Source organism: Girardinichthys multiradiatus, chromosome 22 (assembly GCF_021462225.1).
Source record: "Girardinichthys multiradiatus isolate DD_20200921_A chromosome 22, DD_fGirMul_XY1, whole genome shotgun sequence".
Lineage (NCBI taxonomy): Eukaryota > Metazoa > Chordata > Actinopteri > Cyprinodontiformes > Goodeidae > Girardinichthys > Girardinichthys multiradiatus.
This window is the reverse complement of record NC_061814.1, coordinates 27,767,743-27,792,087: the sequence shown is the minus strand read 5'-3', so window position 1 is coordinate 27,792,087 and position 24,345 is coordinate 27,767,743. Positions and strand designations below refer to the sequence as shown.

General features: G+C 40.4%; 1 protein-coding gene across 1 annotated transcript in view; it reads left to right on the top strand.

Moving 5' to 3' along the window:
• The first annotated feature begins 8,885 nt into the window (after positions 1-8,885).
• The window catches only part of elovl5 (ELOVL fatty acid elongase 5), a 19,268-nt gene continuing 3,808 nt past the window's right edge, over positions 8,886-24,345 (top strand). The window contains exons 1-7 of the mRNA XM_047350820.1: positions 8,886-9,105; positions 15,250-15,314; positions 15,446-15,633; positions 20,987-21,064; positions 21,561-21,732; positions 22,036-22,160; positions 23,729-23,863. Of these exons, the coding sequence (XP_047206776.1) occupies positions 15,257-15,314; positions 15,446-15,633; positions 20,987-21,064; positions 21,561-21,732; positions 22,036-22,160; positions 23,729-23,863 (756 nt within the window). The 5' untranslated portion in view covers positions 8,886-9,105; positions 15,250-15,256. The remainder of the gene's footprint in view (positions 9,106-15,249; positions 15,315-15,445; positions 15,634-20,986; positions 21,065-21,560; positions 21,733-22,035; positions 22,161-23,728; positions 23,864-24,345) is intronic.

Below are 24,345 nucleotides of genomic sequence, written 5' to 3'. Positions count from 1 at the left end.
ATGGCCCCTAATAAAGGGCCCCCAACTCCATACTCCTGGAGCATCCCCCACAGGGCATCACGAGGGACACAGTCGAATGCTTTCTCCAGGTCCACAAAACACATGTAGACCGGTTGGACAAACTCCCATGAACCCTCGAGTACCCTGTAGAGGGTAAAGAGCTGGTCCAGTGGTCCACGGCCGGGACGAAAACCACACTGTTCCTCCTGAAGCCGAGGTTCAACTATCGGCCGGACTCTCCTCTCCAATACCCTGGCGTAGGCCTTACCAGGGAGGCTGAGGAGTGTGATCCCCCTGTACTTGGACCACCACTGGGTGGTCCAAGTACCACCCCAGTCTGCCAGTCCAGAGGCACTGTCCCCGAAAGCCACACAATGTTGAAGAGGCGTGTCAACCATGACAGCCCCACAACATCCAGAGACTTGAGGTACTCAGGGCGGATCTCATCCACCCCCGAAGCCTTGCCACCGTGGAGCTTTTTATCCACCTCGGTGACTTCAGCCTGGGTGATGAAAGAGTCCAACCCCGAGTCCCCAGCCTCTGTTTCCTTCAGGGAATGCGTGATGGCAGAATTGAGAAGATCTTCGAAGTACTCCTTCCACCGCCTGATAATGTCCCCAGTCGAGGTCAGCAGCCTCCCACCCCCACTGTAAACAGTGTTGGCGAAGAAATGCTTCCCCCTCCTGAGGCGGTGGACGGTGTGCCAGAATTGCTTCAAGGCCAACCGGTAGTCCTTCTCCATGGCCTCACTGAACTCCTCCCAGGCCCGAGTTTTTGCCTCTGCCACAGCCCAGGCCACGGCACGCTTGGCCCCACGGGACCCGTCAGCCGCCTCAGGAGTCCCACAAGCCAACCACAGCCGATAGGACTCCTTCTTCAGCTTGACAGCGTCCCTTACTGCCGGTGTCCACCACCAGGTTTGGGGATTGCCGCCGCTTACAGCCACAGCTACACATCGACAATAGATGCGGAGAACATGGTCCACTTGGACTCTACGTCTCCAACATCCCCCGGAATCTGGTCAAAGCTCTCCCGAAGGTGGGAGTTGAATACATCCCTGGCCAAGGGGTCCGCCAGACATTCCCAGCAGACCCTCACTATGCGCTTGGGCTTGCCAAGTCTGTCCGGCTTTCTCCTCCTCCAGCGGATCCAACTCTCCACCGAGTGGTGATCAGTGGACAGCTCAGCCCCTCTCTTCACCCGAGTGTCTATAACATGCGGCCGAAGGTCTGATGACACGACAACAAAGTCAATCATTGGCCTCCTGCATAGTGTGTCCTGGTGCCAAGTGCACTGATGGACAACCTTAGGTTTTGAACATGGTGTTCATTATGGACAATCCGTGACTAGCACAGAAGTCCAGTAACAAAACACCACTCGGATTCAGATCGGAGAGGCCATTCCTCCCGATCACACCTCTCCAGGTTTCACTGTCGTTTCCAACATGGGCGTTGAAGTCCCCCAGCAGAATAATGGAGTCGCCAAGAAGGCCGGGTACTCTGCACTACCACTCGGCCCGTAGGCCGAAACGACAGTCAGAGACCTGTCCCCAATCCAAAGGCGCAGGTATGCAACCCTCTCATCCACCGGGGTAAACCCCAACACAAGACTGCTGAGCTGGGGGGCAACAAGCAAACCCACCCCAGCCCGCCACTTCTTCCTGTGAGCCACTCCAGAGTAGAAGAGAGTCCATCCCTTCTCAAGGAGATGGGTTCCAGACCCCACGTTGTGCGTGGAGGCGAGCCCAACTATTTCTAGTCGATATCTCCCAACCTCCCACACAAGCTCAGGCTCCTTCCCCCCCAGCGAGGTGACATTCCACATCCTTAGAGCCAGCCAAAGCATCCAGGGATCGGGCCGCCGAGGTCTCCACCTTCATTCGCCGCCCAATTCTCTTTGCACCGGTCCCTCACGGTTCCCCCTGCAGGTGGTGGGCCCACTGGGGGATGGCCTCGTGTCTCTCGTTCGGGCTTGGCCTTCGGCCTTATGGACTTCGACGAACCACAGTGAAAACCATTATTCACAAATGGAGATAACCTGGAACAGTGGTGAACCTTCCGAGGAGTGGCCAACCGACCAAAATGACCCCAAGAGCGGAGTGATGACTCATCCAAGCGGTTGCAAAAGACCCCACAACAACATCCAAAGAACTACAGACCTCACTTGCCTTAGTTGAGGTCAGTGTTCATGTCTCCACCATAAGAAAGAGACCGGGCAAAATGGCCTGCCTGGCAGAGTTCCTAGATGAAAACGACTGCTGAGCAAAAATAACATTAAGGCTCATCTCAATTTTTCCAGAAAACATCTTGATGACCCTCAAGACTTTAGGTGAAATACTCTGTGGACTGACGAGACAAAAGTTGAACCTTTTAGAAGGTGTGTCCCGTTACATCTGGTGTTAAAGTAACACTGCATTTCAGAAAAAGAACATTATATCAACAGTAAAATCTGGTGGTGGTAGTGTGATGGTCTGGGAATATTTTGCTGCTTCAGGACCTGGAAGACTTGCTGTGATAAATGGAACCATGAATCCTGCTGTCTACCAAAAAATCCTGAATGAGAATATCCCGCTATTTGTTTGTGACTTTAAGCTGAAATGAACTTGGGTTCTGCAGCAGGACAAAGATCCAAAACACACCAGCAAGTCCACCTCTGAACAGCAGAAAAAAATTAGATGCTGTGGCATGATCTTAAAAAGACCGTTTGAAGCACCAGAACCCTCTAACGTGGCTGAATTACAACAAGATGAGGGGTCCAAAATTTCTCCACAGTGCTGTAAAAGACTCATCGCAAGTTATCACAAATGCTTGATTATAGTTGCTGCTAAGGGTGGCTCAACCAGTTAGCAGTTATAGCGGGCAATCACTTTTTACACAGGACCATGTTGGATTTTTTTTCTCCCTTTTAATAATAAACACCATTTAAAATCTGCATTTTGTGTTTATTTGTGTTGTTTTTGACTAAAATTTTAATTTGTTTGATGCAAAACAAAAAAGAAATTAGGAAGGGGCCAAACACTTTTTCACACCAATGTATTTTGACATCAATATATGAGAATTTGTCATTCATTTACATCATTTATTTAAGAAATTAGATTTCAGATGTAGATTTAATACAGTGATCTATTTCAAGCATTTATTCCTTCTAATTTTGATGATCATAGCTCAAAGCTAACATAAAACCCAAAATTCAGTTTTCCAGGAAATATTACATAAAACAAATAAAAAAGGATTTTTAATACAGAGTGCCAGCCTACTACACGTGCTGGAGTTGTGTAGCACACAAAAAATTGTGAAAGAATTTTAAATATTTTTTATAAATTTTAGATCCCTTAAAGTAGCAGCCCTATGCTCTGATGACAGAAATATTCATTTTTGGCCATCTCTCAATGAACCTCTGGCAAGTTTTTCAGGTCTCTTTGGAAAACCGTTTCAGGTGACCACCTCCTGAAGCTCATGAAGAGAATGCCAAGAAAGCAAAGTAGTCATCAAAGCAAATGGTGGCTATGTTGAAGAATATAAAATATAAAAATGTTTAAAGTTATTTCACACTTTTTGTTTACTGCATAATTCTGTGTGTTCATTCACAGTCTTGTTGACTTTGGAGAGAATCTACAATGTAAATAGTCATTAAAAGAAAGAGACCCATTAAGTGAGAAAGTGTATCTAAAACTTTTGACAGGTAGTGTATGTCCAGGTATTATACATTATATGCCCTCAATGCTTGGTCAAGTGCTGCTTTTGCAAAAATCACTGCATTAGTGTGGCATGGAATGGAGTTGATCAGCCTGTTAAATTGCTAAGGGGATAAGAAAGCCCAGATTGGTTTAATAGTGGCCTTCAGGTTGTCTGGATTGTTGGGTTGGGTGTCTCATCTTAACAACACCAAAAGATTCTCTTTCAGGTTTAGGTCAGGTAAGGTTTTTTTTTCTTTTTTTTTCACAACCACACTTTTTCTTCCACTAAATTTTTCATTAATAGGCTTTGATATAGCAATTTCTTCAGCAACTGCCTTTGGAGATTTACCGCGCTTGTGAAGCGTGTCTATGACTGCCTGCAGGACAGCTGCCAAATTATTGGTCTTCCCTATTTCTCTATTTAAAAAAAAAATCTCTTTTATTAATGCTTTTGTGTAATTTTTGTTTTCTGTAATAAATAGCGTTGGATTTTCATTTACTGTGAGCTATAATCATCAAAACTAAACGCTTGACATATATATCCCTCTGTGCATAATCAAATATGAGTTTGATTTTTTGAATTAAATTGCTAAAGTAAAACATTTTGACCTTATTTCTTATGTGGCTTCATAAAAAACAATTTGGGGCACATCATGAAATGTGTGCGTCCGACCACAAGGTGGTGCTGTTGAACCAGAGGCTGACGCTACACTGAGCGACAGATGAGAGCATCACCCCAGGTTGACCTCTTAGATAAGATAATGATTATTGCTACTGCAGACCTACCTACTGGACACAGAGCTCTGGGAACATTTGTTGGTTTGGATAGATCAATTTTGCTGATGTGCTAAAACAGCACATCCTAATTCTGAGACTATTACATTTTAATCACTTGTGACAACTGTTTGTCATTCATTTATAACTAATAGTGATAATGTGATAAGCTATGAACATTTGGAAATATTAAGAAAAGCTAACGGCAGTTTAAGTTTAAAATATTTTCAGGTTAAATATGATCTCCCTTGCAAATGACTGTTTCAACTAAACCACCACAAATGGTTCTTAATTGTATGACATTTGATCACTACACTTTTTAGGACCTACAGCATTTTTTTCATACAATGAGATGTTTCCATTATTTCATTTTTCAGCAGAGCTGATGCTGAGTGGGAGGGGGTTCCTGATCAGGCCACTAAAGCGGCCAATCAGATCGGGGGACTGGGTGTTTCAGGAAAGGGACAAGGAGGGAGTCCCTCTCTTTCTTCTACTGGAAAAAAGACATCTCTAAAGATTACAGCGTGCTGGGTTTACATCAAACCTTTAATTGCTCTGTTTCAGACAGTAAATAACAGCCTGACTTTATGTTTGAACCTATTAATATATAATTGCACTGAATCAAATAATTACTTTACATGTAAAGCCTCACCTTGTTTTAAAGTGACAAGTCAGACTTTTTTTTGCAAAAACAAATAAACTCTCAGTGAATACAGTTTCTCACCTACAGAACAACATGCCGTGGCGAGTGTTTGAAATTTGTTTTGATATTTTGTTGTAAATCTTTATTTTATCCAGTAAAAAATATCTACCCTCCCAGAAACAACCTTCTATGCAGACATGCCTGTAGTGACATCATATTAGGCAACTGATCAGATTTCTTTTGAGCATTTATTTTCATGTTCTGTTTTCTTGCTCCACAGATCTTTACTTGTTTTCTTTACAGGTTCAGCAAAATGTTCGAGCCCCATGTGGGAAAAATGAATGAATTTTAGGAATATTTAGCTCATTAAATGTAATTTAACGATAAGATATAGATGTCTAGCTTGTTAAATCTGGGAAAATGAGAACATCTTTATTCAAAATAGGCCAAACAAAAACTGTTTTATAATTGCTATATGAATTTAGTGTTTATTTGACATTATCAATTTGTGTAAATGGTACAAAAAGTACAAAATGCGAAGTAGATCAGTCTATTTGGTATAAGTGACAAGATTTGGTGAGTGTTCATTTTGTTAGAAAATTGTGTTGTTTTATTTTTGATTTTTAATTTTATTATGATTTTTATTTATGATTTATTTATATGTTGTCTCTATCTGCTCTGAAACAACTGATGTACATTAATAACTGGCAGACTCTGGTTGAGCTGAACGGATTAAATGCAAAACAGGGCAACACTGGAAGAAACCCTGTTAGAGCCCGCAGTGGAGGTTCTCTTAACTGAATAAAACTGGAGTTTCAGGTTGTAACATGAAAAACTGAGTCAAAGTTCAAGTGTTTTGAATACTTTGGCAAGGCACTGCAGCCATTATTTGAAAAGATACAGTATATCAGTACCCAGGAATTTATGTTAACACTCAGGCACAACCTTAATCAGGATCAGCTTGACAAGGTAGCATGCCAAAAGTCCATTGCAAATACAAAGTACAACTGACGCTATAATAAATCTCCAGCCAGGTTGGCATAATCATTCTGAGTCTGTGTGTGCATTCATGTGAGTGATTGTGACAAAAAGTTCTGAAAAACATGATGAACAGGATGAACTTCTTTAATACTCTTTATTTTGCCTCAAACATAGGTGAAGAAGGTGAAGGAAACTGTTTTGATCGTACAGTTAAGAAGCAATAATTCACAGTGAAGTTGGAACTTGTATGTGTAACTTTGACCCTTACCTGTATCAGTCCAGAACAGGAACATCCCATAATGGTAATGATACTTCTTAAAGAACTGCCTCACTGTAACACAACAGAGAGCCAGAAATATTAACAAAGCCTTTATACACAGCAGATCTCAATCTGAAAATTGGAGGCTGAACCAACAAAGCTGTGTCCACAGAGGATTCATGGGGTCCAAAGGATCAGCTACTGTCTCAGTTCCAGACAAGAGGTCTTCAGAGATCATATGTCCATTCAAGTACACAGCTGAGCTTTCTGTAAGGGGTTAGAGGGAAACTGGCACTGCTAGGGAGGTTCTTTAGTGTTTTATGATAAATTCACCTCTAATTTGATCTTCCTTGTAATCAACCATCTCTGCAACCATTCAAGAAACTAACAATGGTTTTAATTTGCACAGCTTTCCCATTTCTAGTAAATATTCTGTTGTAGTTTTTAAGCACAAATATGCAGGCACATTTTGTACATTTTTAAATTACCATACTCTTTTGCACACTTTATTTTATCTGAATATGCCATTCTTAATAACCATTGTTTTATTTTTTTATTTTGATTAAAAATATATAATAAATAAAAATGAATGAAAAACATTTCCAGAGCCTGGGGGGATTTGTTTAAAATCTGACAGTGTTGCTTGAAAATCCCCAAAGAAGTGTATTTATCATGGTAACCAGCATAAAGGTATATATTAAAACGTGTTAGTAGCTGGATGTAATATTGATCAAATCTTAGCACAAAATTATTTTTGTTTGTGTATGTTTTTTGCAATGATGTATATGTGTATAATCTGTGCGTATATAATCATGTACAATCTACAGTTTGATTTTGATGTTGCATTTTGTTTTTTTATCTGGATGCAAAGAGGCTGCAGTTAAAGTGGCTGTTAAAAGTCTACACACCCCTGTTAAAATGCCAGGTTTATATCATATAAAAAATGGAATAATTGATAAATAATATAGATTTTTTTTCCAAAATACTTTATTCATTAATATTCATCCAGTTTAGCCAACTGATAGCTTAACAAGTTTGTTAGACAATAAAATAAGAAACTTAAGAGCTTCAACAACCTAGTTGCATAAGTGAGTACAAATGAGTACTCCCTTGTACTAACACTTTGCTGAAACACCTTTTTGATTAATTTACAGGATTCAGTCTTGTGTTTACACCTGCCATAAATCTGATTAACAGGATTACAGAGCAACACTTCCAAATGGTAGATATGACACAAAACAGTCCAGCGCATCACCAAAAGAACACCATATCAACACTGAAATACAGTGGTGGCAGCATCATGCTCTGGGGTTACTGTTCATCAGATCGAAGTGGTACCTTCAGGTGTCTGCTAGAAAGCTGAAGACGAACAGGGGATTTATTTTTCAGCGTCAGAGTGAGTCCAAGCACACATCCAAATCCACACAACGATAACTTCATGAGAGGAAAATTAATGAAATACCAGAGTCCAGAGCTACATTTGTCAAAAAATCTCTAGACTCACTTGTTGATAAGATATGTCCTCACAATGCTGTAGATTTTATTAAGAAAGAGTGGCCAAATATTGGCAAGTAAAACCCTATAGGATGTTAAGTGTACCCAATTAGACAAAATATTAAAATTGGGTAAAAAAAATTGCATAATCTAAGGGTTATGCAACCAGGTTATAGCTGCTTTTCTGTCGTATTGTACTGGATATATTTCACATTAAAGCTGGTGTAAATAAAAGCTTTTGTAATTGTTCATCAGAGTCTCATTTTTCATGCAGTTTGAAAGGAGTGTGGACACTTTTGAGATCCACAGCTCTGTTAGTTAGCTATTAAAGTAATGTTTACCTGTCATGTTTAAATGCAAATACAATTCATCTAAAAGTAGCTGCAGCAAAGCCTTTTTTTAAATCAAATTAGTGCTTTTAAAATATCCTTGATGCATCTGGTCTGATCAGGGGATAGCAGGTTATTTCAAAGGTTGTAATTTATTTGAAAACAGCAAGAAAAATGACTTATGCCCTATGTTACACTGCAACGTTGAGCTATACCTTTGCCTCCTATGGAATATTTTGAATGTTTTGATTTCAGCAGAAAGGATGTGGAGTGGTGGGAGGGGTTAGATCAGGTCAGAGGAGCTGACCAATCCGAGCAGAGTGGGCTTTGTGGGAGGGGAGGGCTTAACTTTACTACTTAATGGTTTTATAACCCTTAAAATTGTATCACAGAGCAGACAAATGAAAAAAAAAAAGCCAGATCCTGTATTTACAAAACGTTTTATTTTAAATGAAAGTGAACGCTGATCAAGAAAAAGGCATTTTTTGTTAACAGTGCTCACAATGTTTGTAAATTGGTAGTTTTACATTTGGGGTTGGATGCTGAAAACATTTAATTATCTGCTGAGCTTTATTATGGGATAATGAGGATGCATAAAAAAATAAAAACACTTTCTTTGGAGGAGCAAGCAAGTAGCGTCGCAACCATGACACCCTACTCCCTCCCTGTGCAGCATTGATACTGTATCTTGAGTTCAGCTACAGTAGGACTGACCGTGACCTGATGTCAACCTTTTGATAGTGAGAGTCGTTGCAACACAGCAGGTCACCTCCTGGCTATAACCCCGAGCGCAGGCAGGGCAGCGGGCCAGGCTGTGTTCCTCCCACCTCCTCTCCACAGACAGAGAGAAGAGCAGCGCTCTGTGCTCCCACCGGCCAGCCAAGGTTACTCATCAGTCTGCTGCACTCAGCTGCTTCTCCTCCGCGTTTCCTCCGCCGAAGCTTGTATGGTGAGTCTTTATTTTCTCTTTAATATAACATGTTTCAGTGTTTGGGGTTGCTGAAGCGGTGAACTGTAAAGTCTGACGCCGATCGTCGGGATGTAGTTAAGCTTTTATTTCTTATTTTATTAAAAATAATTCCTCTCCTGGAAGTTTGGTGTGATTTTTCCAGATTATGTAACTACAGCAGCCGCCATCAGCTCGTCTCTTCCAGTTTCCCCGGAGTGAAGGCTACTGTTTTATTTTTACAGGCAATTATAAAGTGCAGTTTGGGTTATACGCCTGATCCTGAGGAGAAAATACTGTCGTACAATAAAGCGATGAACTTGAAGGGCGCGCAGACCGTATAAACATAATGGAAGGAGCGCACTTCACAGGCGGAGCAAAGTGAGGAGGGCTGCTGGGGAAAAGTTTTAAACCCTCATCGGGCCGACGATCTTCATGTTACCAGGAGACTCGTTTTAAAATAGCCAGTCAGTAATTAAACATTGTGGCTAGCTACTGCTTTTGTATTATGTAATCACTGGACAAAAATGTTTGTATTTTAATTAATGTCAGTCTGCTTGCAGAGTAACTCCTACTCAGTCAGATTGAGCTGTAACCATCAATTTTCAAGTCTAGCCACGATTCCTAATTGGATTTAGGTTTGGACTTTGACTGGGCCATTCTGCCACATTAGTATTTTTTGATCTAAACTAAGGCTGCATTATATGGGAAAAACATGTGATGCTATTGCTGAATACGGCTGTGATGCCATCAATTATGAAAAATCCAAATTTTCCTGACAAATTTTCATTTTCTGTCTTTTACTTTATTACAATGTCCCCACCTGTCTTTGTGAGCATTAGGATCTTAGCCAATGAAAATATACATTCACCATTGAAATCCAAGCAAGGGAAAGTATTTTCAACAGGCCAACCATGTCATAGGCATGCAGCATTTTCAGCAGGTCAAAATATAACATCCAAAAATATTTTGCATTAAAACATCAGTCCTCGAGTACCCTGTAGAGGGTACTCGAGGGTTCATGGGAGTTTGCCCACATGTGTTTTGTGGACCTGGAGAAGGCATTCGACTGTGTCCCTCGTGATGCCCTGTGGGGGGTGCTCCAGGAGTATGGAATCGGTGGCTCTTTATTAGGGGCCATCCGGTCTCTGTACAAGCGGAGCAGGAGTTTGGTTCGCATTGCCGGCACTAAGTCGGACCTGTTCCCGGTGCATGTTGGACTCCGGCAAGGCTGCCCTTTGTCACCGGTCCTGTTCATAACTTTCATGGACAGGATTTCTAGGTGCAGCCAAGGGCCGGAGGGGCTCTGGTTTGGGGACCAGAGGATTTCGTCTCTTCTTTTTGCAGATGACGTGGTCCTGCTGGCCCCCTCTAGCCAAGACCTACAGCATGCGCTGGGGCGGTTCGCGGCCGAGTGTGAAGCGGCTGGGATGAAGATCAGCTCCTCCAAGTCCGAGGCCATGGTTCTCGACCGGAAAAGGGTGGCTTGTCCTCTTCAGGTTGGAGGGGAGTTCCTGCCTCAAGTGGAGGAGTTTAAGTATCTCGGGGTCTTGTTCACGAGTGAGGGAAGAATGGAGCGGGAGATCGACAGACGGATCGGTGCGGCTGCCACAGTAATGGGGGCGCTGTGCCGGTCCGTTGTGGTGAAGAGAGAGCTAAGCCGAAAAGCGAAGCTCTCGATTTACTGGTCGGTCTACGTTCCTACCCTCACCTATGGCCATGAACTTTGGGTCATGACCGAAAGAACGAGATCCCGGATACAAGCGGCTGAAATGACCTTCCTCCGTAGGGTGGCCGGGCACTCCCTTAGAGATAGGGTGAGGAGCTCGGCCATCCGGGAGGAGCTCGGAGTAGAGCCGCTGCTCCTCCACATCGAGAGGAGCCAGTTGAGGTGGCTCGGGCATCTATACCGGATGGCTCCTGGACGCCTTCCTTGGGAGGTGTTCCAGGCACGTCCCACCGGGAGGAGGCCCAGGGGACGGCCCAGGACACGCTGGAGGGACTATGTCTCTCGGCTGGCCTGGGAACGCCTTGGGCTCCCCCTGGAGGAACTGGAGGAGGTGTCTGGAGAGAGGGACGTCTGGGCGTCTCTGTTGAGTCTGCTGCCTCCGCGACCCGGTCCCGGATAAAGCGGAAGACGACGACTATTTTATTAGTTTAGTTACATCAAAGTGTGCCAGTTTTAGCTTTCACACAATCTGCACTCTGTTATAGCTTCGGGTTTTTCTGTGTTGACTGATAATGTATCTTTTGTTTTGGTTCCAATTAAGACGGGTCAGATTATGGTGTTCTGGTGCATCCTAGAACACAACCGATAGTCAGAGCAAGGTCATTATTCAAGTACGAGTTGACCAAAATAAGCCCAGCGTGGTGTGAAGAAATGCAGTTGTCAGCAATATTCTTTATTATCTCTCGACAGTAGTATAACACACTGAATTTGACCAGTTTATTTTCAAGGATAAAGGAGGAGGTTATATAAACGAGGCTGCTGTGCCCACCTTTGTTCTGGAGGATAGAGACATCTGTAAATGTGAGAGATGCATCCAGACTGCACAGAGATGGTTTAACATTAATTTAAACATCTAGCAGAGTGCTCTACTTCCACATACACCATCCAGCCACAACAGACAAGCAAACACTACTCTTTGTGTTACTGGCATGCAATCTCAATCCACACGGTTTAAAGGTGGCATGATTATTTCTTTTGTAGAAAACCAGAATCCTCCTTCTGGAAAGTTTAGTGTGCTTTAAGGGATCTGCTTCTCTGGTCAGAGTAGGAACCAAATATCATCTGGGGTGAAATCTAACCGAGAAAGTGTTTCACTCTCTGCAAACTTATTAAATATTTTTCTTACTGACTTTATTTAGATTAGTAATTTGAAAAATACTGACAGCAGTCTGTAGAAAACATTTTTAATATTTTAGGCCTAGAATATTGGTTCCCACTGGGGGTCTTGAACCATCAAATGTGGGGTCTTGTTAGCCTCCACTGAAATCAAATCAAATAACACAAACTATAATAATAGAAGTAATAACAAAGATAGAAAATGGATTTCAAAAAGTGGTTGTTGATGCTAATTTTTTTTGCCATTGTACACCTGTGTAATTGACTTACTAGGAATGTTTGTGGTGGGTTGTGGTAGAGTTGGAGCAAAGGGACACCGAGGGAAACGGCACACTCATAAAAAAGTTGATGGTTTATTAAATGAACAACGGTCAGAGGATCCAACAGGGAATAAAAGAAACTAACTGCTTATAATTGCCAGGGAGGTGATCAGAGACATGGGAACCAGGTTAGTACAATAAACCAAACGCAATGCAGCCAAGTGAGGACTGGAACCGAAAACCTGAGAGAAAATGACTAATAAACACAGAAATGTATATACAGGCATTGAAATAAGACAAAAAATGGATTTAACTATACCAGAAACTGAACACTATAAATATTTTAAATCTGATATATTTACTTCTCTCCAATAAAATATTTGAAGGGCACTCTGTCAACTTTTCACCCTGTTTTGCATTTACAGTGTAAATGTACAGATGTATAACTTGACTCTCTTACCGAAATCAAATGTGTGCTGAAATCATGCATCTATTAAGAAGATAATAAACTTTACATATAACATATTGTGTCTCCTGATATACTTCCAGCCAGACGCAGGTGTTTACGCAGTGATAGATGCAGCTGCCTGTGATGTAATGAGATGGTATAAATGCATTTCCAGAAAGCACGTCATTGTCACGGTGTGGTTTTGGATCGGACCAAAGTGCAGACAAGAGCTTGGCAGGATCATCTTTATAATTCATAGGTTTATTTATGAAGTCAAAACGTAGCAAAAACACTGCAGGAACGAACCACAGTCCAAATACAAAAAAACTTACAAAAATCACTGCAGGTACTCCAAGGCAAAGCGTAGCATAAGATTTCCAAGGTAAAGCAAAACAAAGCATAATCATGGTCGAGAACGAGAACGAGGAGTGATGAACACAAGGAACCAGCACTGAACAAAGACACAAAACCAACTTATATACTGTGAGATAACAAAGGCAGATAATCAATGGAACAGGGAACAGGTGTGACAAGGAGGCAGGGAAGCAGAAGGAACAGGTGAAACAAATACAAAGGCTGAGGATGGGCAAAGTAACTAATAAACAATAAACAGAAACACAGACCAAGCAAACCTATAGACAAAGATAAATAATCAAATGGGGAATAAGAAAACTAGAATAATCATGACTAAAGTAAACAGAGAAACTAGAGGGAACATAGGAACAACAATAACAACCTAAGAACAAACAAAGAACCCATAAAGAAAACCTGAATACAAAAGTAAACAAACCTAACCACACTGACTGAATTAACTGGAAAGGAAACAGAAAATAAACTAGTAAACAAGAAGAGTGCAAAGGAACAAATAATAAAACATGATTAAACACAAAGATACTAAAGAGAAATAAAACTAGAGAATCCAGGGAAGACCAAGAACTATAATAATTACAATAATAATAATAATAATAAACCATACCAAGTAATAAGAAAACAACCATAAAAAAACTTAAGAAGAAAACACTAGGAGGCGGAAGAGGGAGAAAAGAAAACATGATACAAAAACCAAACATCTAAGCAAAAGGTAAACAAACACAAAGCCACAAACAGAGTCCTAAAAATGTCACTCCGTGACAGTCATAAATAGTGCAGACTATGTAATTCTTTCTTATCTCTATGCAAAGCTTGAAACAATACAACAGGATGTTGCAAATAGTAAAAAGAGCATGCTGGACTGTGTCTGGGGCAATAATGGCTCAAGGCTGTTTGTTTTCCTGAGTGATCAGGTTTCTCTGATTTATGCTTCTGGTTAATGCAACTGGTCTGACCCAAGAGTCTTGAGTATACAGCATTATCCTGCAAGTTCTATATACTATTAAGGCATAAACGTACTTCCTGGTGCTGAGTAAATTACAGAGCACGGACAGTTATTTGTGGAGGTTCAGAGATCAACAGCACTGAATGCCAGCTGTATATCTGACACTTTGCCTAATCGCTGGGATGATCTTAGCAGAATAACAGTTAAAGCAGGTTCAAAGTTAACCCTGTGATTTATTATTGAAGTGCTATTAAATAAATAACATTTCGTCTAACTTCCTTTATTAGTAGAATTTTAGAAGAATTTTCAACACTAACTAACTATGTAGCTTTTTTGATCATGTAGGTTATTAGAGAAGAGTCGTACTATGCTAAAACCACAAACTTCAAACTTTTTTTATTGTAATTTCATAAGAAAGACCAACACAAAGTAGTGCATATTTATAACGTAATGCGTGATCTTTAGCATTTTTATGAATAAAAATTAGAAAATGTGGTATACATAAGTACTCCTGGGTCATTACTAAGTACAACCACCCATTGCTGCAATTACAGCTGCAAGTCTTTAGGGTATGTCTCTACCAGCTTGTTTGCTAATTTTTCTTTGCAAAATACCTCAAGCTCAGTCGGATTGGTGGGTTTGGGCGTAGCTCTGTCTATCTCCCCATCAACTCAGATCAGCTTCACTGTCCCTATCAAAGAATAGCATCTCCACAACATGATACCATCACCTCTGTGTTTGACCTTGTTTTTTTTTTTTAGGGTGATGTGTAGTGAATTAGTTTTCTGACTTAGTGTTTTGCATGTAGGCCATAAATACTTTTCAGTTTTGGTCTTATCAGACTAGGCCACCTTCAACCACTCATTTACTGTATCTGCTACATAGTTGGGGACAAACTCGAAATATGGCTTGTTCCTTTTGTTGAGCAATCATTTTCTTCTTGCTAATTTTCTATAAAAAGGCAGATTTGCGGAGTGCATGACTTGTAATTGCCTCACCAAGAGATTCTCCCACCAGAGCTGTGGATTTCTGCAGCTCCTCTAGAGCTAGAATGTGTCCTTGGCCACCTTTTTGATTAATGCTCTCCTTACCTGAAAAGGAATGTCGTAACAGCAGGATATCATTGTAGAATTTGTGTATGACCTTCAGTTGCATGTCATGTCCAGTATTTTTTTAGCTTGGGTGTGAAGATTTAAGCAGTCATTGTTTATTTTTATTGGACATTAAATGATATGTAACATTTTACAAATACATTTTTATCTCCTTATTCTGTTTATAGGTAAAAAATGGAGACCTTAAATCACAAACTAAATACCTACTTTGAAACATGGATGGGTCCTAGAGGTAAGAGGATGTTGGAAAAGCCTTAATATTCATTCAAACTCCAATTCAAGGATTCCTCTCTGCTTTTTCACCCTCTAACCTTTCTTCTCTAACTCATCTCACTCATATTCCTCTTTATCTCCACATTTCAGATAAGAGGGTGCAGGGAATGCTCCTGCTCGACAATTACCTACCAACCTTTGCACTCACAGTCATGTACCTCCTGATCGTGTGGATGGGGCCCAAGTACATGAAGAACAGGCAGCCATATTCCTGCAGAGGCCTCATGGTGGTCTACAATCTGGGAGTCACCTATTTGTCCCTCTACATGTGCTATGAGGTAAACAGACTGGTGAAATAAGCCAAAACAATCAGTGCAACGTCAAAACACAGACGCTTAGGAAAACAGATATGGACCAGATTTTGATATTCTGTTCATATATATTTACAAGGTCAACTATTGTGAGACACCAGCCTTTAGACTCGGTGTAGGGCTGGTTAAAACACTGCAACTGAGGAATAATAACATCTATGCAGGTGGACATTTTCTGCTCTGCACTTTACTTTTATACAATACAGTAATACTGTAACATGTTAGATTAGTTAAACCCAGCACTATAGCTTGCTGCTTGGAAAACCTTTAACAGTTGCTGTTAATACTTTATTAAATACTTTGTAATCTTTACAACAAAGGGATCTATAGTTACAAAGCTAGATGTCTAAAAATAACAGATGTTTATTTAAAAGCTGTTGCTATTACTGGTAAAGAGAAAACTTTATTCAGGATATTTTAACATACTTTGGTATACAGTGCCTTGAAAGTGTTAGCCTCTCTAAATTTTTCTTCTGTTTTTGCTTTTCTGCCACATTAAAAGTTTTCAGGTGATCAAAATTATGTAATATCAGACAAACATAACACAAAGAGGATGAATTACTTGTGATTAACCATATTTCTTAGACAGCTGAATTTAATTTCTGAATGTCTGACAATCTGTAGTAGATATAGGAAGGCAACATTTCATTCCCTGATCAAAAGAAATTCAGAGACAGATGGAAAAGGTCACAACAATATTTCTAAGGCTTTGGGACTGCTGTGAAACCCATTATTAACAAATGAAGAAAACGTTTAACAGGAATTACTCCAAGAGCGCATTGAGGACTCATCCAATAAGTCACAAGAGTCCAAGCTGCGTTGGTTTGCAATGTTAGGATCCTGCATGCGCATGTCATTTAGTCTATCCTGGCCCTGGTGATTCATACCAGGCCACATGTTTGATGCACCCATACCAGGAGATCTCAAGCCTGGATAGCTGGTAGTTGGTCTACATTGAAAACACTACAGCCCTCACTTGCATTACTTGCGGTTAGGGACAGCTTTCATGATTTAACAAATTGACATAAACTGGATAAAAGAGTGAGTGCATCTATGGAAGAGGTCCAAGGCCAAAAAACACTTCTGACCAACGAGAACGCAAAGACCCATCAAAAAACATCTTAATGATCCCCAAGATTTTTGGAAACTGTTGTAGTCTGGCATTGCTTTGGTGCTTCAGAATCTGGACAACTTGGTGTAATTAATGGAAACATGAATTCTGCTCCTCTACCAGAAAATCCTGAAGGAGAATGGCCAGCCATTGTTTTGTGACTTTAAGCACAACAACTCTTGAGTAATGCAAAGGACGATGACCTAAAGCACACCAGATGGTCCACCTTCTGTGAATCCCAGCCCGGGGTCTTTCTACATGGAGTTTGCATGTTCTCCTGGTGGATGTGTGTATTCTCTATTCCCAAAATGACTGCCAGGTTAATTGGTTTTTTAAAATTGCCCTGGAGTGTGTGCATTATTGTTTATCCATTGGGTTGTCCTGTGATGGATTGGCGACCTGTCCAGGGTTTACCTGGACCCATTGACCCTGCACGGAAAAGCGGGTATAGACAGTGGATGGATGGATGGATATTCACTTGGCCAGTTGGTTTTGCTTCTATTAATCTATATAAGAGCATTTCCTTTGTTTTTTTTTTTGTTTTTTACCGTTTCCTCTCCGGCAGAGTAGCACTCACAATTCTTGTCTGAGTGTCAATTAGAAGCCAAACAGATTTACTTTCACAAGTGGAGCATTGCGGCTAACGCTATAATGGTCCGCTTGATATTTATAAAATAAACTTTATTAGAAATTCCTTTGGGATTATTTCACTTGCAATGGACACGGACACAGAAACGAAAAGGGGAAAAAAAAGCAGCAAGAAAGAGAGAGAGGTAGGGCAAAAAGAAAAAAGGGAGAGAAGGAGAAAAGAATATAGGAGAGATAGAAGGGTGAAGAGATTACAAGATAACACCCTAGAAAACTGCTTCTACACCTGCAGACAACAGCTTTGTTACCGCAAAGTGCACGGTAATGATGAATGCAAGATGTATTTAGTGGTAACTGCATCTCAATATATAACATCAGTGTATCTGTTAACACCTGAATCTAAACACCAGTGGGTGTAAGAGTGAGCGCGCTTGTGTGTATAAGGTTTCTCCCTAAAAATATGCAATAGCGAGTGTGAGGAGCCACAGACCTCCCTCCCTGGACTAGAAACAGACACAGAGGAGATCTGAGCCACAGACATCCAAAGGCCCTCCCAGCAGCCACCGGGAGTTAGCCGGTGCACACCAAAGCACCCAGCCCCGGACACCGAGAACCACCAATACACCAGCAGGCAGAGACACCAGTCACTGGCAGGGAATGTCGCGGAGAGGAAATAGGCCCCACATTTAATAGTGGCCTTAACTGATCCAGGAGAGGGAGCAGCCAACCTGACACAGAAACAAGTGCACACTATCCCACCAGACACACAACAATGGATGTTATACACTCACTCACATTCCCCATACATACTGTATACTCCCAGGTCCAGGTACCGATACCCCAGAGGGGCAACCAGCCTCAAGATCCAGGAGGTGGTCCGCTTCCTTCGGGAAGAGCTTAAATAAGAGTTTTTCCAAGCCCTTTGAACAATATAATAATAATAATAGTTTAGCTTAGCACAAACGGCAAACACTGAATTAGCAGGTGTTAGGGTACAGACATCAGACTGAAATTAATCCTTTCATCTAATTTGGAGACAATAATGTCTCAACCATTAACTGTTCTTCACTGTTTGACTCTGACTTGTGTCTTGTTGAAAGCTGTCCCTGAAGACAATGTTATCAGGAAATAACAAAGACACAACAGGATGCTGATAGGCTGATTGTTTTAGTAATCAAATCCCTCACATGTGCTGATTCACGTCAGGACATCCCATTATTCCTCCTAAACTACTGGCTAAGTTGCTGAAATTGATAGATGCAGTGATATGAGCATGCACATCTGGCAAGCTAGCATAGCCTGAGCTAGGTTATGGCAGCAATAATAATGTGTGTTTGTTGTTTTATGTACTGCGACCATAAGGACCTCAGACCCAAATGTAGTGTTTCTGTGCATGAGTCTTAGTCCATCCAGCGGGTAGAATGGGCTTCTAGTCTTGCACTCTGCATTGCGTAAGGTCCCAGTGAACAGTTGGCCATTTTATTCATTAAACTCTGTACTATGCAAATGCCCCCATCCCAGGGTGAACGTTTAGTGGGCCAAGTCTGATGTCACCTGATGTGAATCAAAGTGCAAAGCAGCTCTCTGCTTCTTGTCAGCTTGCCAGCGCTCAGTCGATATTCAGACCATAATGCACTTTGTTTAATATGCTGGACAGTTACTGTTACAGAGAGATTAATGTATGTGTGAACGTAATAAAACGATTAATGTCAGAAACAGAATCATTCTTCATTCTGTTAACACTTAACCAATAGCATTTTATTAGATTTAGGTTCAGATGAGTGGGCCTCTTTAATCCACAGACAGTGAATGTGTTTTTAAAGCTAGTGCTCTAAATGAAGTAATTTCTTCTTCCGTCTTGTTATCACATACAGTGCTCCCGACAGGTATTACCACTCCCTGTGTACAAAAGGCTTAAAATAAAAATATTATTTTCCAGTTTAACAAAAAATTTGGTGCAATTCTCAGTGAGTTTGGATATCTTTTGCCTCCCTTACCATCCTCCTCACTGGGCATGGTGACAAAATAAACTTGGTCCTGGTCCAGCCTTGTTTGCTCCAGTAGTTTTAAGCTTTTCATTTATCTGCAGCTGTGGCTACATTGTAGTCTACCACTATCAGTGTGTAAATGTGTGTATGAATGGGTGGATGACTGATTGTAGTGTAAAGAACTTTGGAGTCCATGGACTTGATAAAGTGCTATACAAGTGCAGGCCGTTCACACACTTGTCTTACTGGAATGGAATGTTTTCCTGTCTTTCCCATTGTGAAGAGTGGCTTAGAAAAAGAGCCTCGTTGACACATCATACTTATACTAGGTACGCACACACACACACACACACACACACACACACACATAATTAGGTTACAATAATGTTGCCTATAACATTTCTGTGTTGTTATGCTAAATCTGATAAATGTAAGCAAATTTGTACCATTTTGTAATGACACAGAAAGCTGACATTAGCTGGTTAATTGGCCAGGCTATCTGCTCAGGTAAAGCCTGTCATCGAATGCTTAACAGACTTTAAAGTTTGCCAGCTGTAGTTTTAAACCTGCATTACTTTAATAAAGGGTCAGTCCATTCGTTTCGACAGTCCGTGTTTTTGTGTCCCGAAATGTACTCAACTCAAAATGTAAGGAAAGGATTGGGCAAGTTTTTCATGAGCAAAACTCTAGTACTACACTTTACTTCTCAACCCACAGATGCATTTTCCTTACAAATGTGGCACCATTTTTCAAATGGGGTTAAATTCTGGCCAAGAAAGAAAAAATCCACCAAAGTCATATTTTTATACTTTTTTGTGCTAATTTCCAAACAGTCAAATCTGTCTTTGCTGTATAAGCCAGGGTAAAGTTCGGCAGCCCTCTTTCAGCCAGTTGACTGGCAGTGCACAGCAACATGTGGGATAGGTGCAGGAGAACTCTAAAACATTTAACCTTAAAATCCAATTAAAGCATTCTAGACCCTGTGATGGCCTTAAAAAGTACAGAGAACATCTAAACATTTTACTTACAATTGCTTTAGTTTTTTTGTGACACCACCAATTGTGACACTAATGATTTTGTTAAAAACAACTACTTCTGAACACGTGACTGCAAGATAGCACAAAAGTATTTAAACGTTTGTACACATCTTTGCCAGGGACGCCAATAATTGTTTAGGGCATTGTATGTGTTATATTGTAACATATCCAAAACAAAATAGTACAAACAATTAAAATCTTTACCATAAGTCATTATTTTTCCCGAAATGTTTAGCAGTGAATACCAAAGTATTTTCTTTTTTTCAAATTTTTATATATTCTCTCTACACCACGCTTGACTGATGTAAAAAAATAAACCATCCTTTGGGATAGGCGTGTGGCCACTAGGGTCTCTCAGTTGAATGATCAATCTTCTTTAAGGGCTTGAAGGTCCCATGGTTTCAACATCCATGTTTGATGGATAGTTTAAACCAATTTCAGCTACACAAGAGATATGAGACCTGATCTGTTTTTCTATCTTGCGCTCAAGTGATGTGTTTGTTCGTGTTGTTACTCACTGTCTATTTGTTGACTTTTTCTGTCATTGATTTTGCAACTATCTCATTCATCGTTTGTCCTAATGGCTTTGTCTGCAGCTTGCTACAACTGTGTGGCACGGTGGATACAACTTCTTCTGCCAGAACACCTATAGTGCACCAGAAGTGGATAAGAAGGTCTGGCAATTACTCACACTCATTATTATTTAATACAGTTTTTTTAACATGGTATTACACTGAAGTTTTACTCCATCTCACTTTAAGCAATCATTAGAGTAAGGAATAATACTAATAAAACAAACATATTTCTAAGATCACCTGATTGGTGATTGGTGCCTGTAAAAAACGATATTCATGTGATCAGGACAACTGTATTTCGTGTCTCTGCAGACAATATGAAAACTAGGCCCACAGTAAAGTGTGCATGATGTTGGTGTCCTGCAGCAACTAAATAAGAAGTGTTATTAGCAAGGCTCTGCTGCAAATAGTTAACCTCCACATGGACACTCCAGAAACTGAATGTATGACCTCTTACTGTTCTGTTGTGTGCATGTGATTTTAATACATCCTCATTTTAAAGCATTTTACATTGTTCTAAACCAGAAATTATCTGCAAAAAGACTATTGTTTATTTGTTTTTATTTGCTGGGACATGTTGTTGTGACCCTCCCAGGTCATCGGTGTCCTATGGTGGTACTACTTCTCCAAGCTCATCGAGTTCATGGACACCTTTTTCTTCATACTGCGGAAAAACAATCACCAGATCACATTTCTCCATGTCTTCCACCACGCCAGCATGCTGAACATCTGGTGGTTCGTCATGAACTGGATACCCTGTGGTCACTGTGAGTGTTTCACTGATTCTCACTCCACAACTTTTAATGTTTCCAGAACCTATTTTTACCATTTTGCCCCGCGGAGGGCTAAATAATTCAAGTGCTACTATGTTAAAGTCACGTCTGAAAACCACTAGTTTTTCCCTGCAAAGTTCAAAGGGTATGCTGACCTGAAAACCGTTGTTCTGTGTGAAAAACTTTGTGTGCATCAGTAATGTATTTGTCAGGCTTTTATCCTGGGAATGCCTCAGAAATTATTTATGCATCTTTGAAGTACTTGCTGCAAATAAAGAACTTTATGTCTCTCCTCAGCATATTTTGGGGCCTCCCTGAACAGCTTTGTCCACGTTGTGATGTATTCTTACTACGGCCTCTCAGCCATTCCTGCCCTCCGACCGTACCTCTGGTGGAAGAGGTATATCACCCAGATGCAACTGGTACGTTCAATTTAAGCAATCGGTTTATTTTCTTAAGTAGCAGGACAACTATGCAAAAGCAGACAGTAGCTTTCCAAAGTGTGCACATCCCTGCTGAAATGCCTCCCAAGTTTTTGTGAAGTAAAATAAGGAACCCATGATAAATCATGCCAAAACATTTTCCTCACACAATGTGGCACACATCAATAAGTTTGTTTCAGTTTATTATTGCAATTAAACTGAAAAACAAATGTGTTGGAAGTAAAAAAAATATGTGTGGTAACCTGGTTGCATAGGTATGAACACCCTCACAATTGGTTGCCTCTCTCAGCTTCCCACATCTTGAGTTGATTATATTTGCCCACTCTGTTCTGAAAAGTTCACTAAATCTGTCAAACTGTGAGGACATCTCTTTTTCTGAATAATAAAATCCCACTTCTAGCAGACATCTGAAGGTTATGGGTCAAAATGTAACCTCATTTAGAGCTGTTAATAATGTTGTCCACACTGACAAAAACTCTAGTTCATTTTAAACAGTAGTGACCCCACAACATTATGCTACCACCACCGTATTTCAGTGTAAAGATGGTTTTATTTTATTGATGTACAGTGCTGTTTTTGTGCCCAACTTACCAGTTGAGATTGGAGCCCCTAACCCTAACCCTCATCTGGGACAATTTTGTAGCTTTCAATTTTCGCCTGAGGTCATCTCCTGTATTTTGGCAAAGCTGTGGCCTTGAGGCCTTAGATAAACACTCGGGCCCCTTGAGTTTTTGAGCTCCTCTTTTTCAACTGAATGGAGATAGTTGGATATTTGAGTCCCATTCAGTTTGAGTTCAATTGTAGCTGCTATCATAAAGAAATTGCTGTGTTACTCTTCTGACAAAATATGCTGTCTTTGAATGATTATGAATTTCATGCCATGAAATTGAAAATTGATATGGTTACAATGGTAATTTCTTGCTTGCAGTATTTTAAAGTATTGTTTTGATGTCTTTAAATACCTTGGAGGTTTTTCCTGGATTTATGTACAAGAGTATTTCCGTCCTTGATAAAGTTTAGTTGAAGCTTTAGAAATTCTGTCCAGTTTAGGTTGCAAAAAACCTTATACTCAGGGAAATTTTATTGATTAATTTTCAAGTCCTGCCATAGGTTTACAGCTGGGTTTAGGTCTGGACTTTAATCGGACGTCTTGAACACATGTACTACTGCAGCTCTGGCTGTAAGTAAAGGATCGATGCCCTGCTGGAAGGTGACCCAAAAGTCACTGATCTCTTGCATCATCTTGGTGCATGGGAACTCTACAATTTAATAATCCTATACAACCTTTTTTCATAAATATAGTCAGTAACTAAACCTGTTAAAAGTGTAACGTTTCTAAATGAAGAATGTTTAGCCCAAAGATTCAGTGAAGTTGAAATTCAAACAATGTTTGTTTTTAAAGGATATTTAATGTGTTAATAGAGCTTTTTAAATGTATTAAACAGCAGTTTAATTTTCTATTTAAAATCTGTACATTAATCTTTGGGTCAGTCTCACCTGCTCTACAAGCTCTTCAGTGTTGGCACCTTGTCTGTTTCTCTCCACAGATCCAGTTCTGTTTAACCATGTCACAAACAGCACTGGCAGTGGTATGGCCATGTGGCTTCCCAATGGGATGGCTATACTTCCAAATAAGCTACATGTTCTCGTTCATTCTCCTTTTCTCAAATTTCTATATCCAGGTAAGATGCTGTTGCCTTTTTAAATGTAATAATTAAAGACATATACACACACTTTTCCTGTTATAATTCACCAAACTTGCTGAGGATATACCCCAGTTAATCCACCTGAAGTCAGAGAGAGTAAAAGTTTATTTATATAGCACCTTTCACAGACATTAAAAGTCACAAGGTACTTTACAGAAATGCACAATTATACATTATGATAAAACAATAAAAGCACAAAAAATGTAATAAAAACCATCACTATGAGGGTAGTGGTAAATATAATAGTCACAAGCCTATAGTAGCATAACTACAGCCAACGCACTGAAACTGTTAAAAAGATTTGCAAAAGAGATAGGTTTTAAGTTTGCTCTTAAAAACGTCCACAGAATCAAGAGAACGTAACGAGAGCGGGAGATCGTTCCAAAGCTTTGGCGCAATGGCCTGGAAGGAACGATCTCCTCTAGTCTTAAAACAGGTGTAAGGGACCTTAAGAAGAT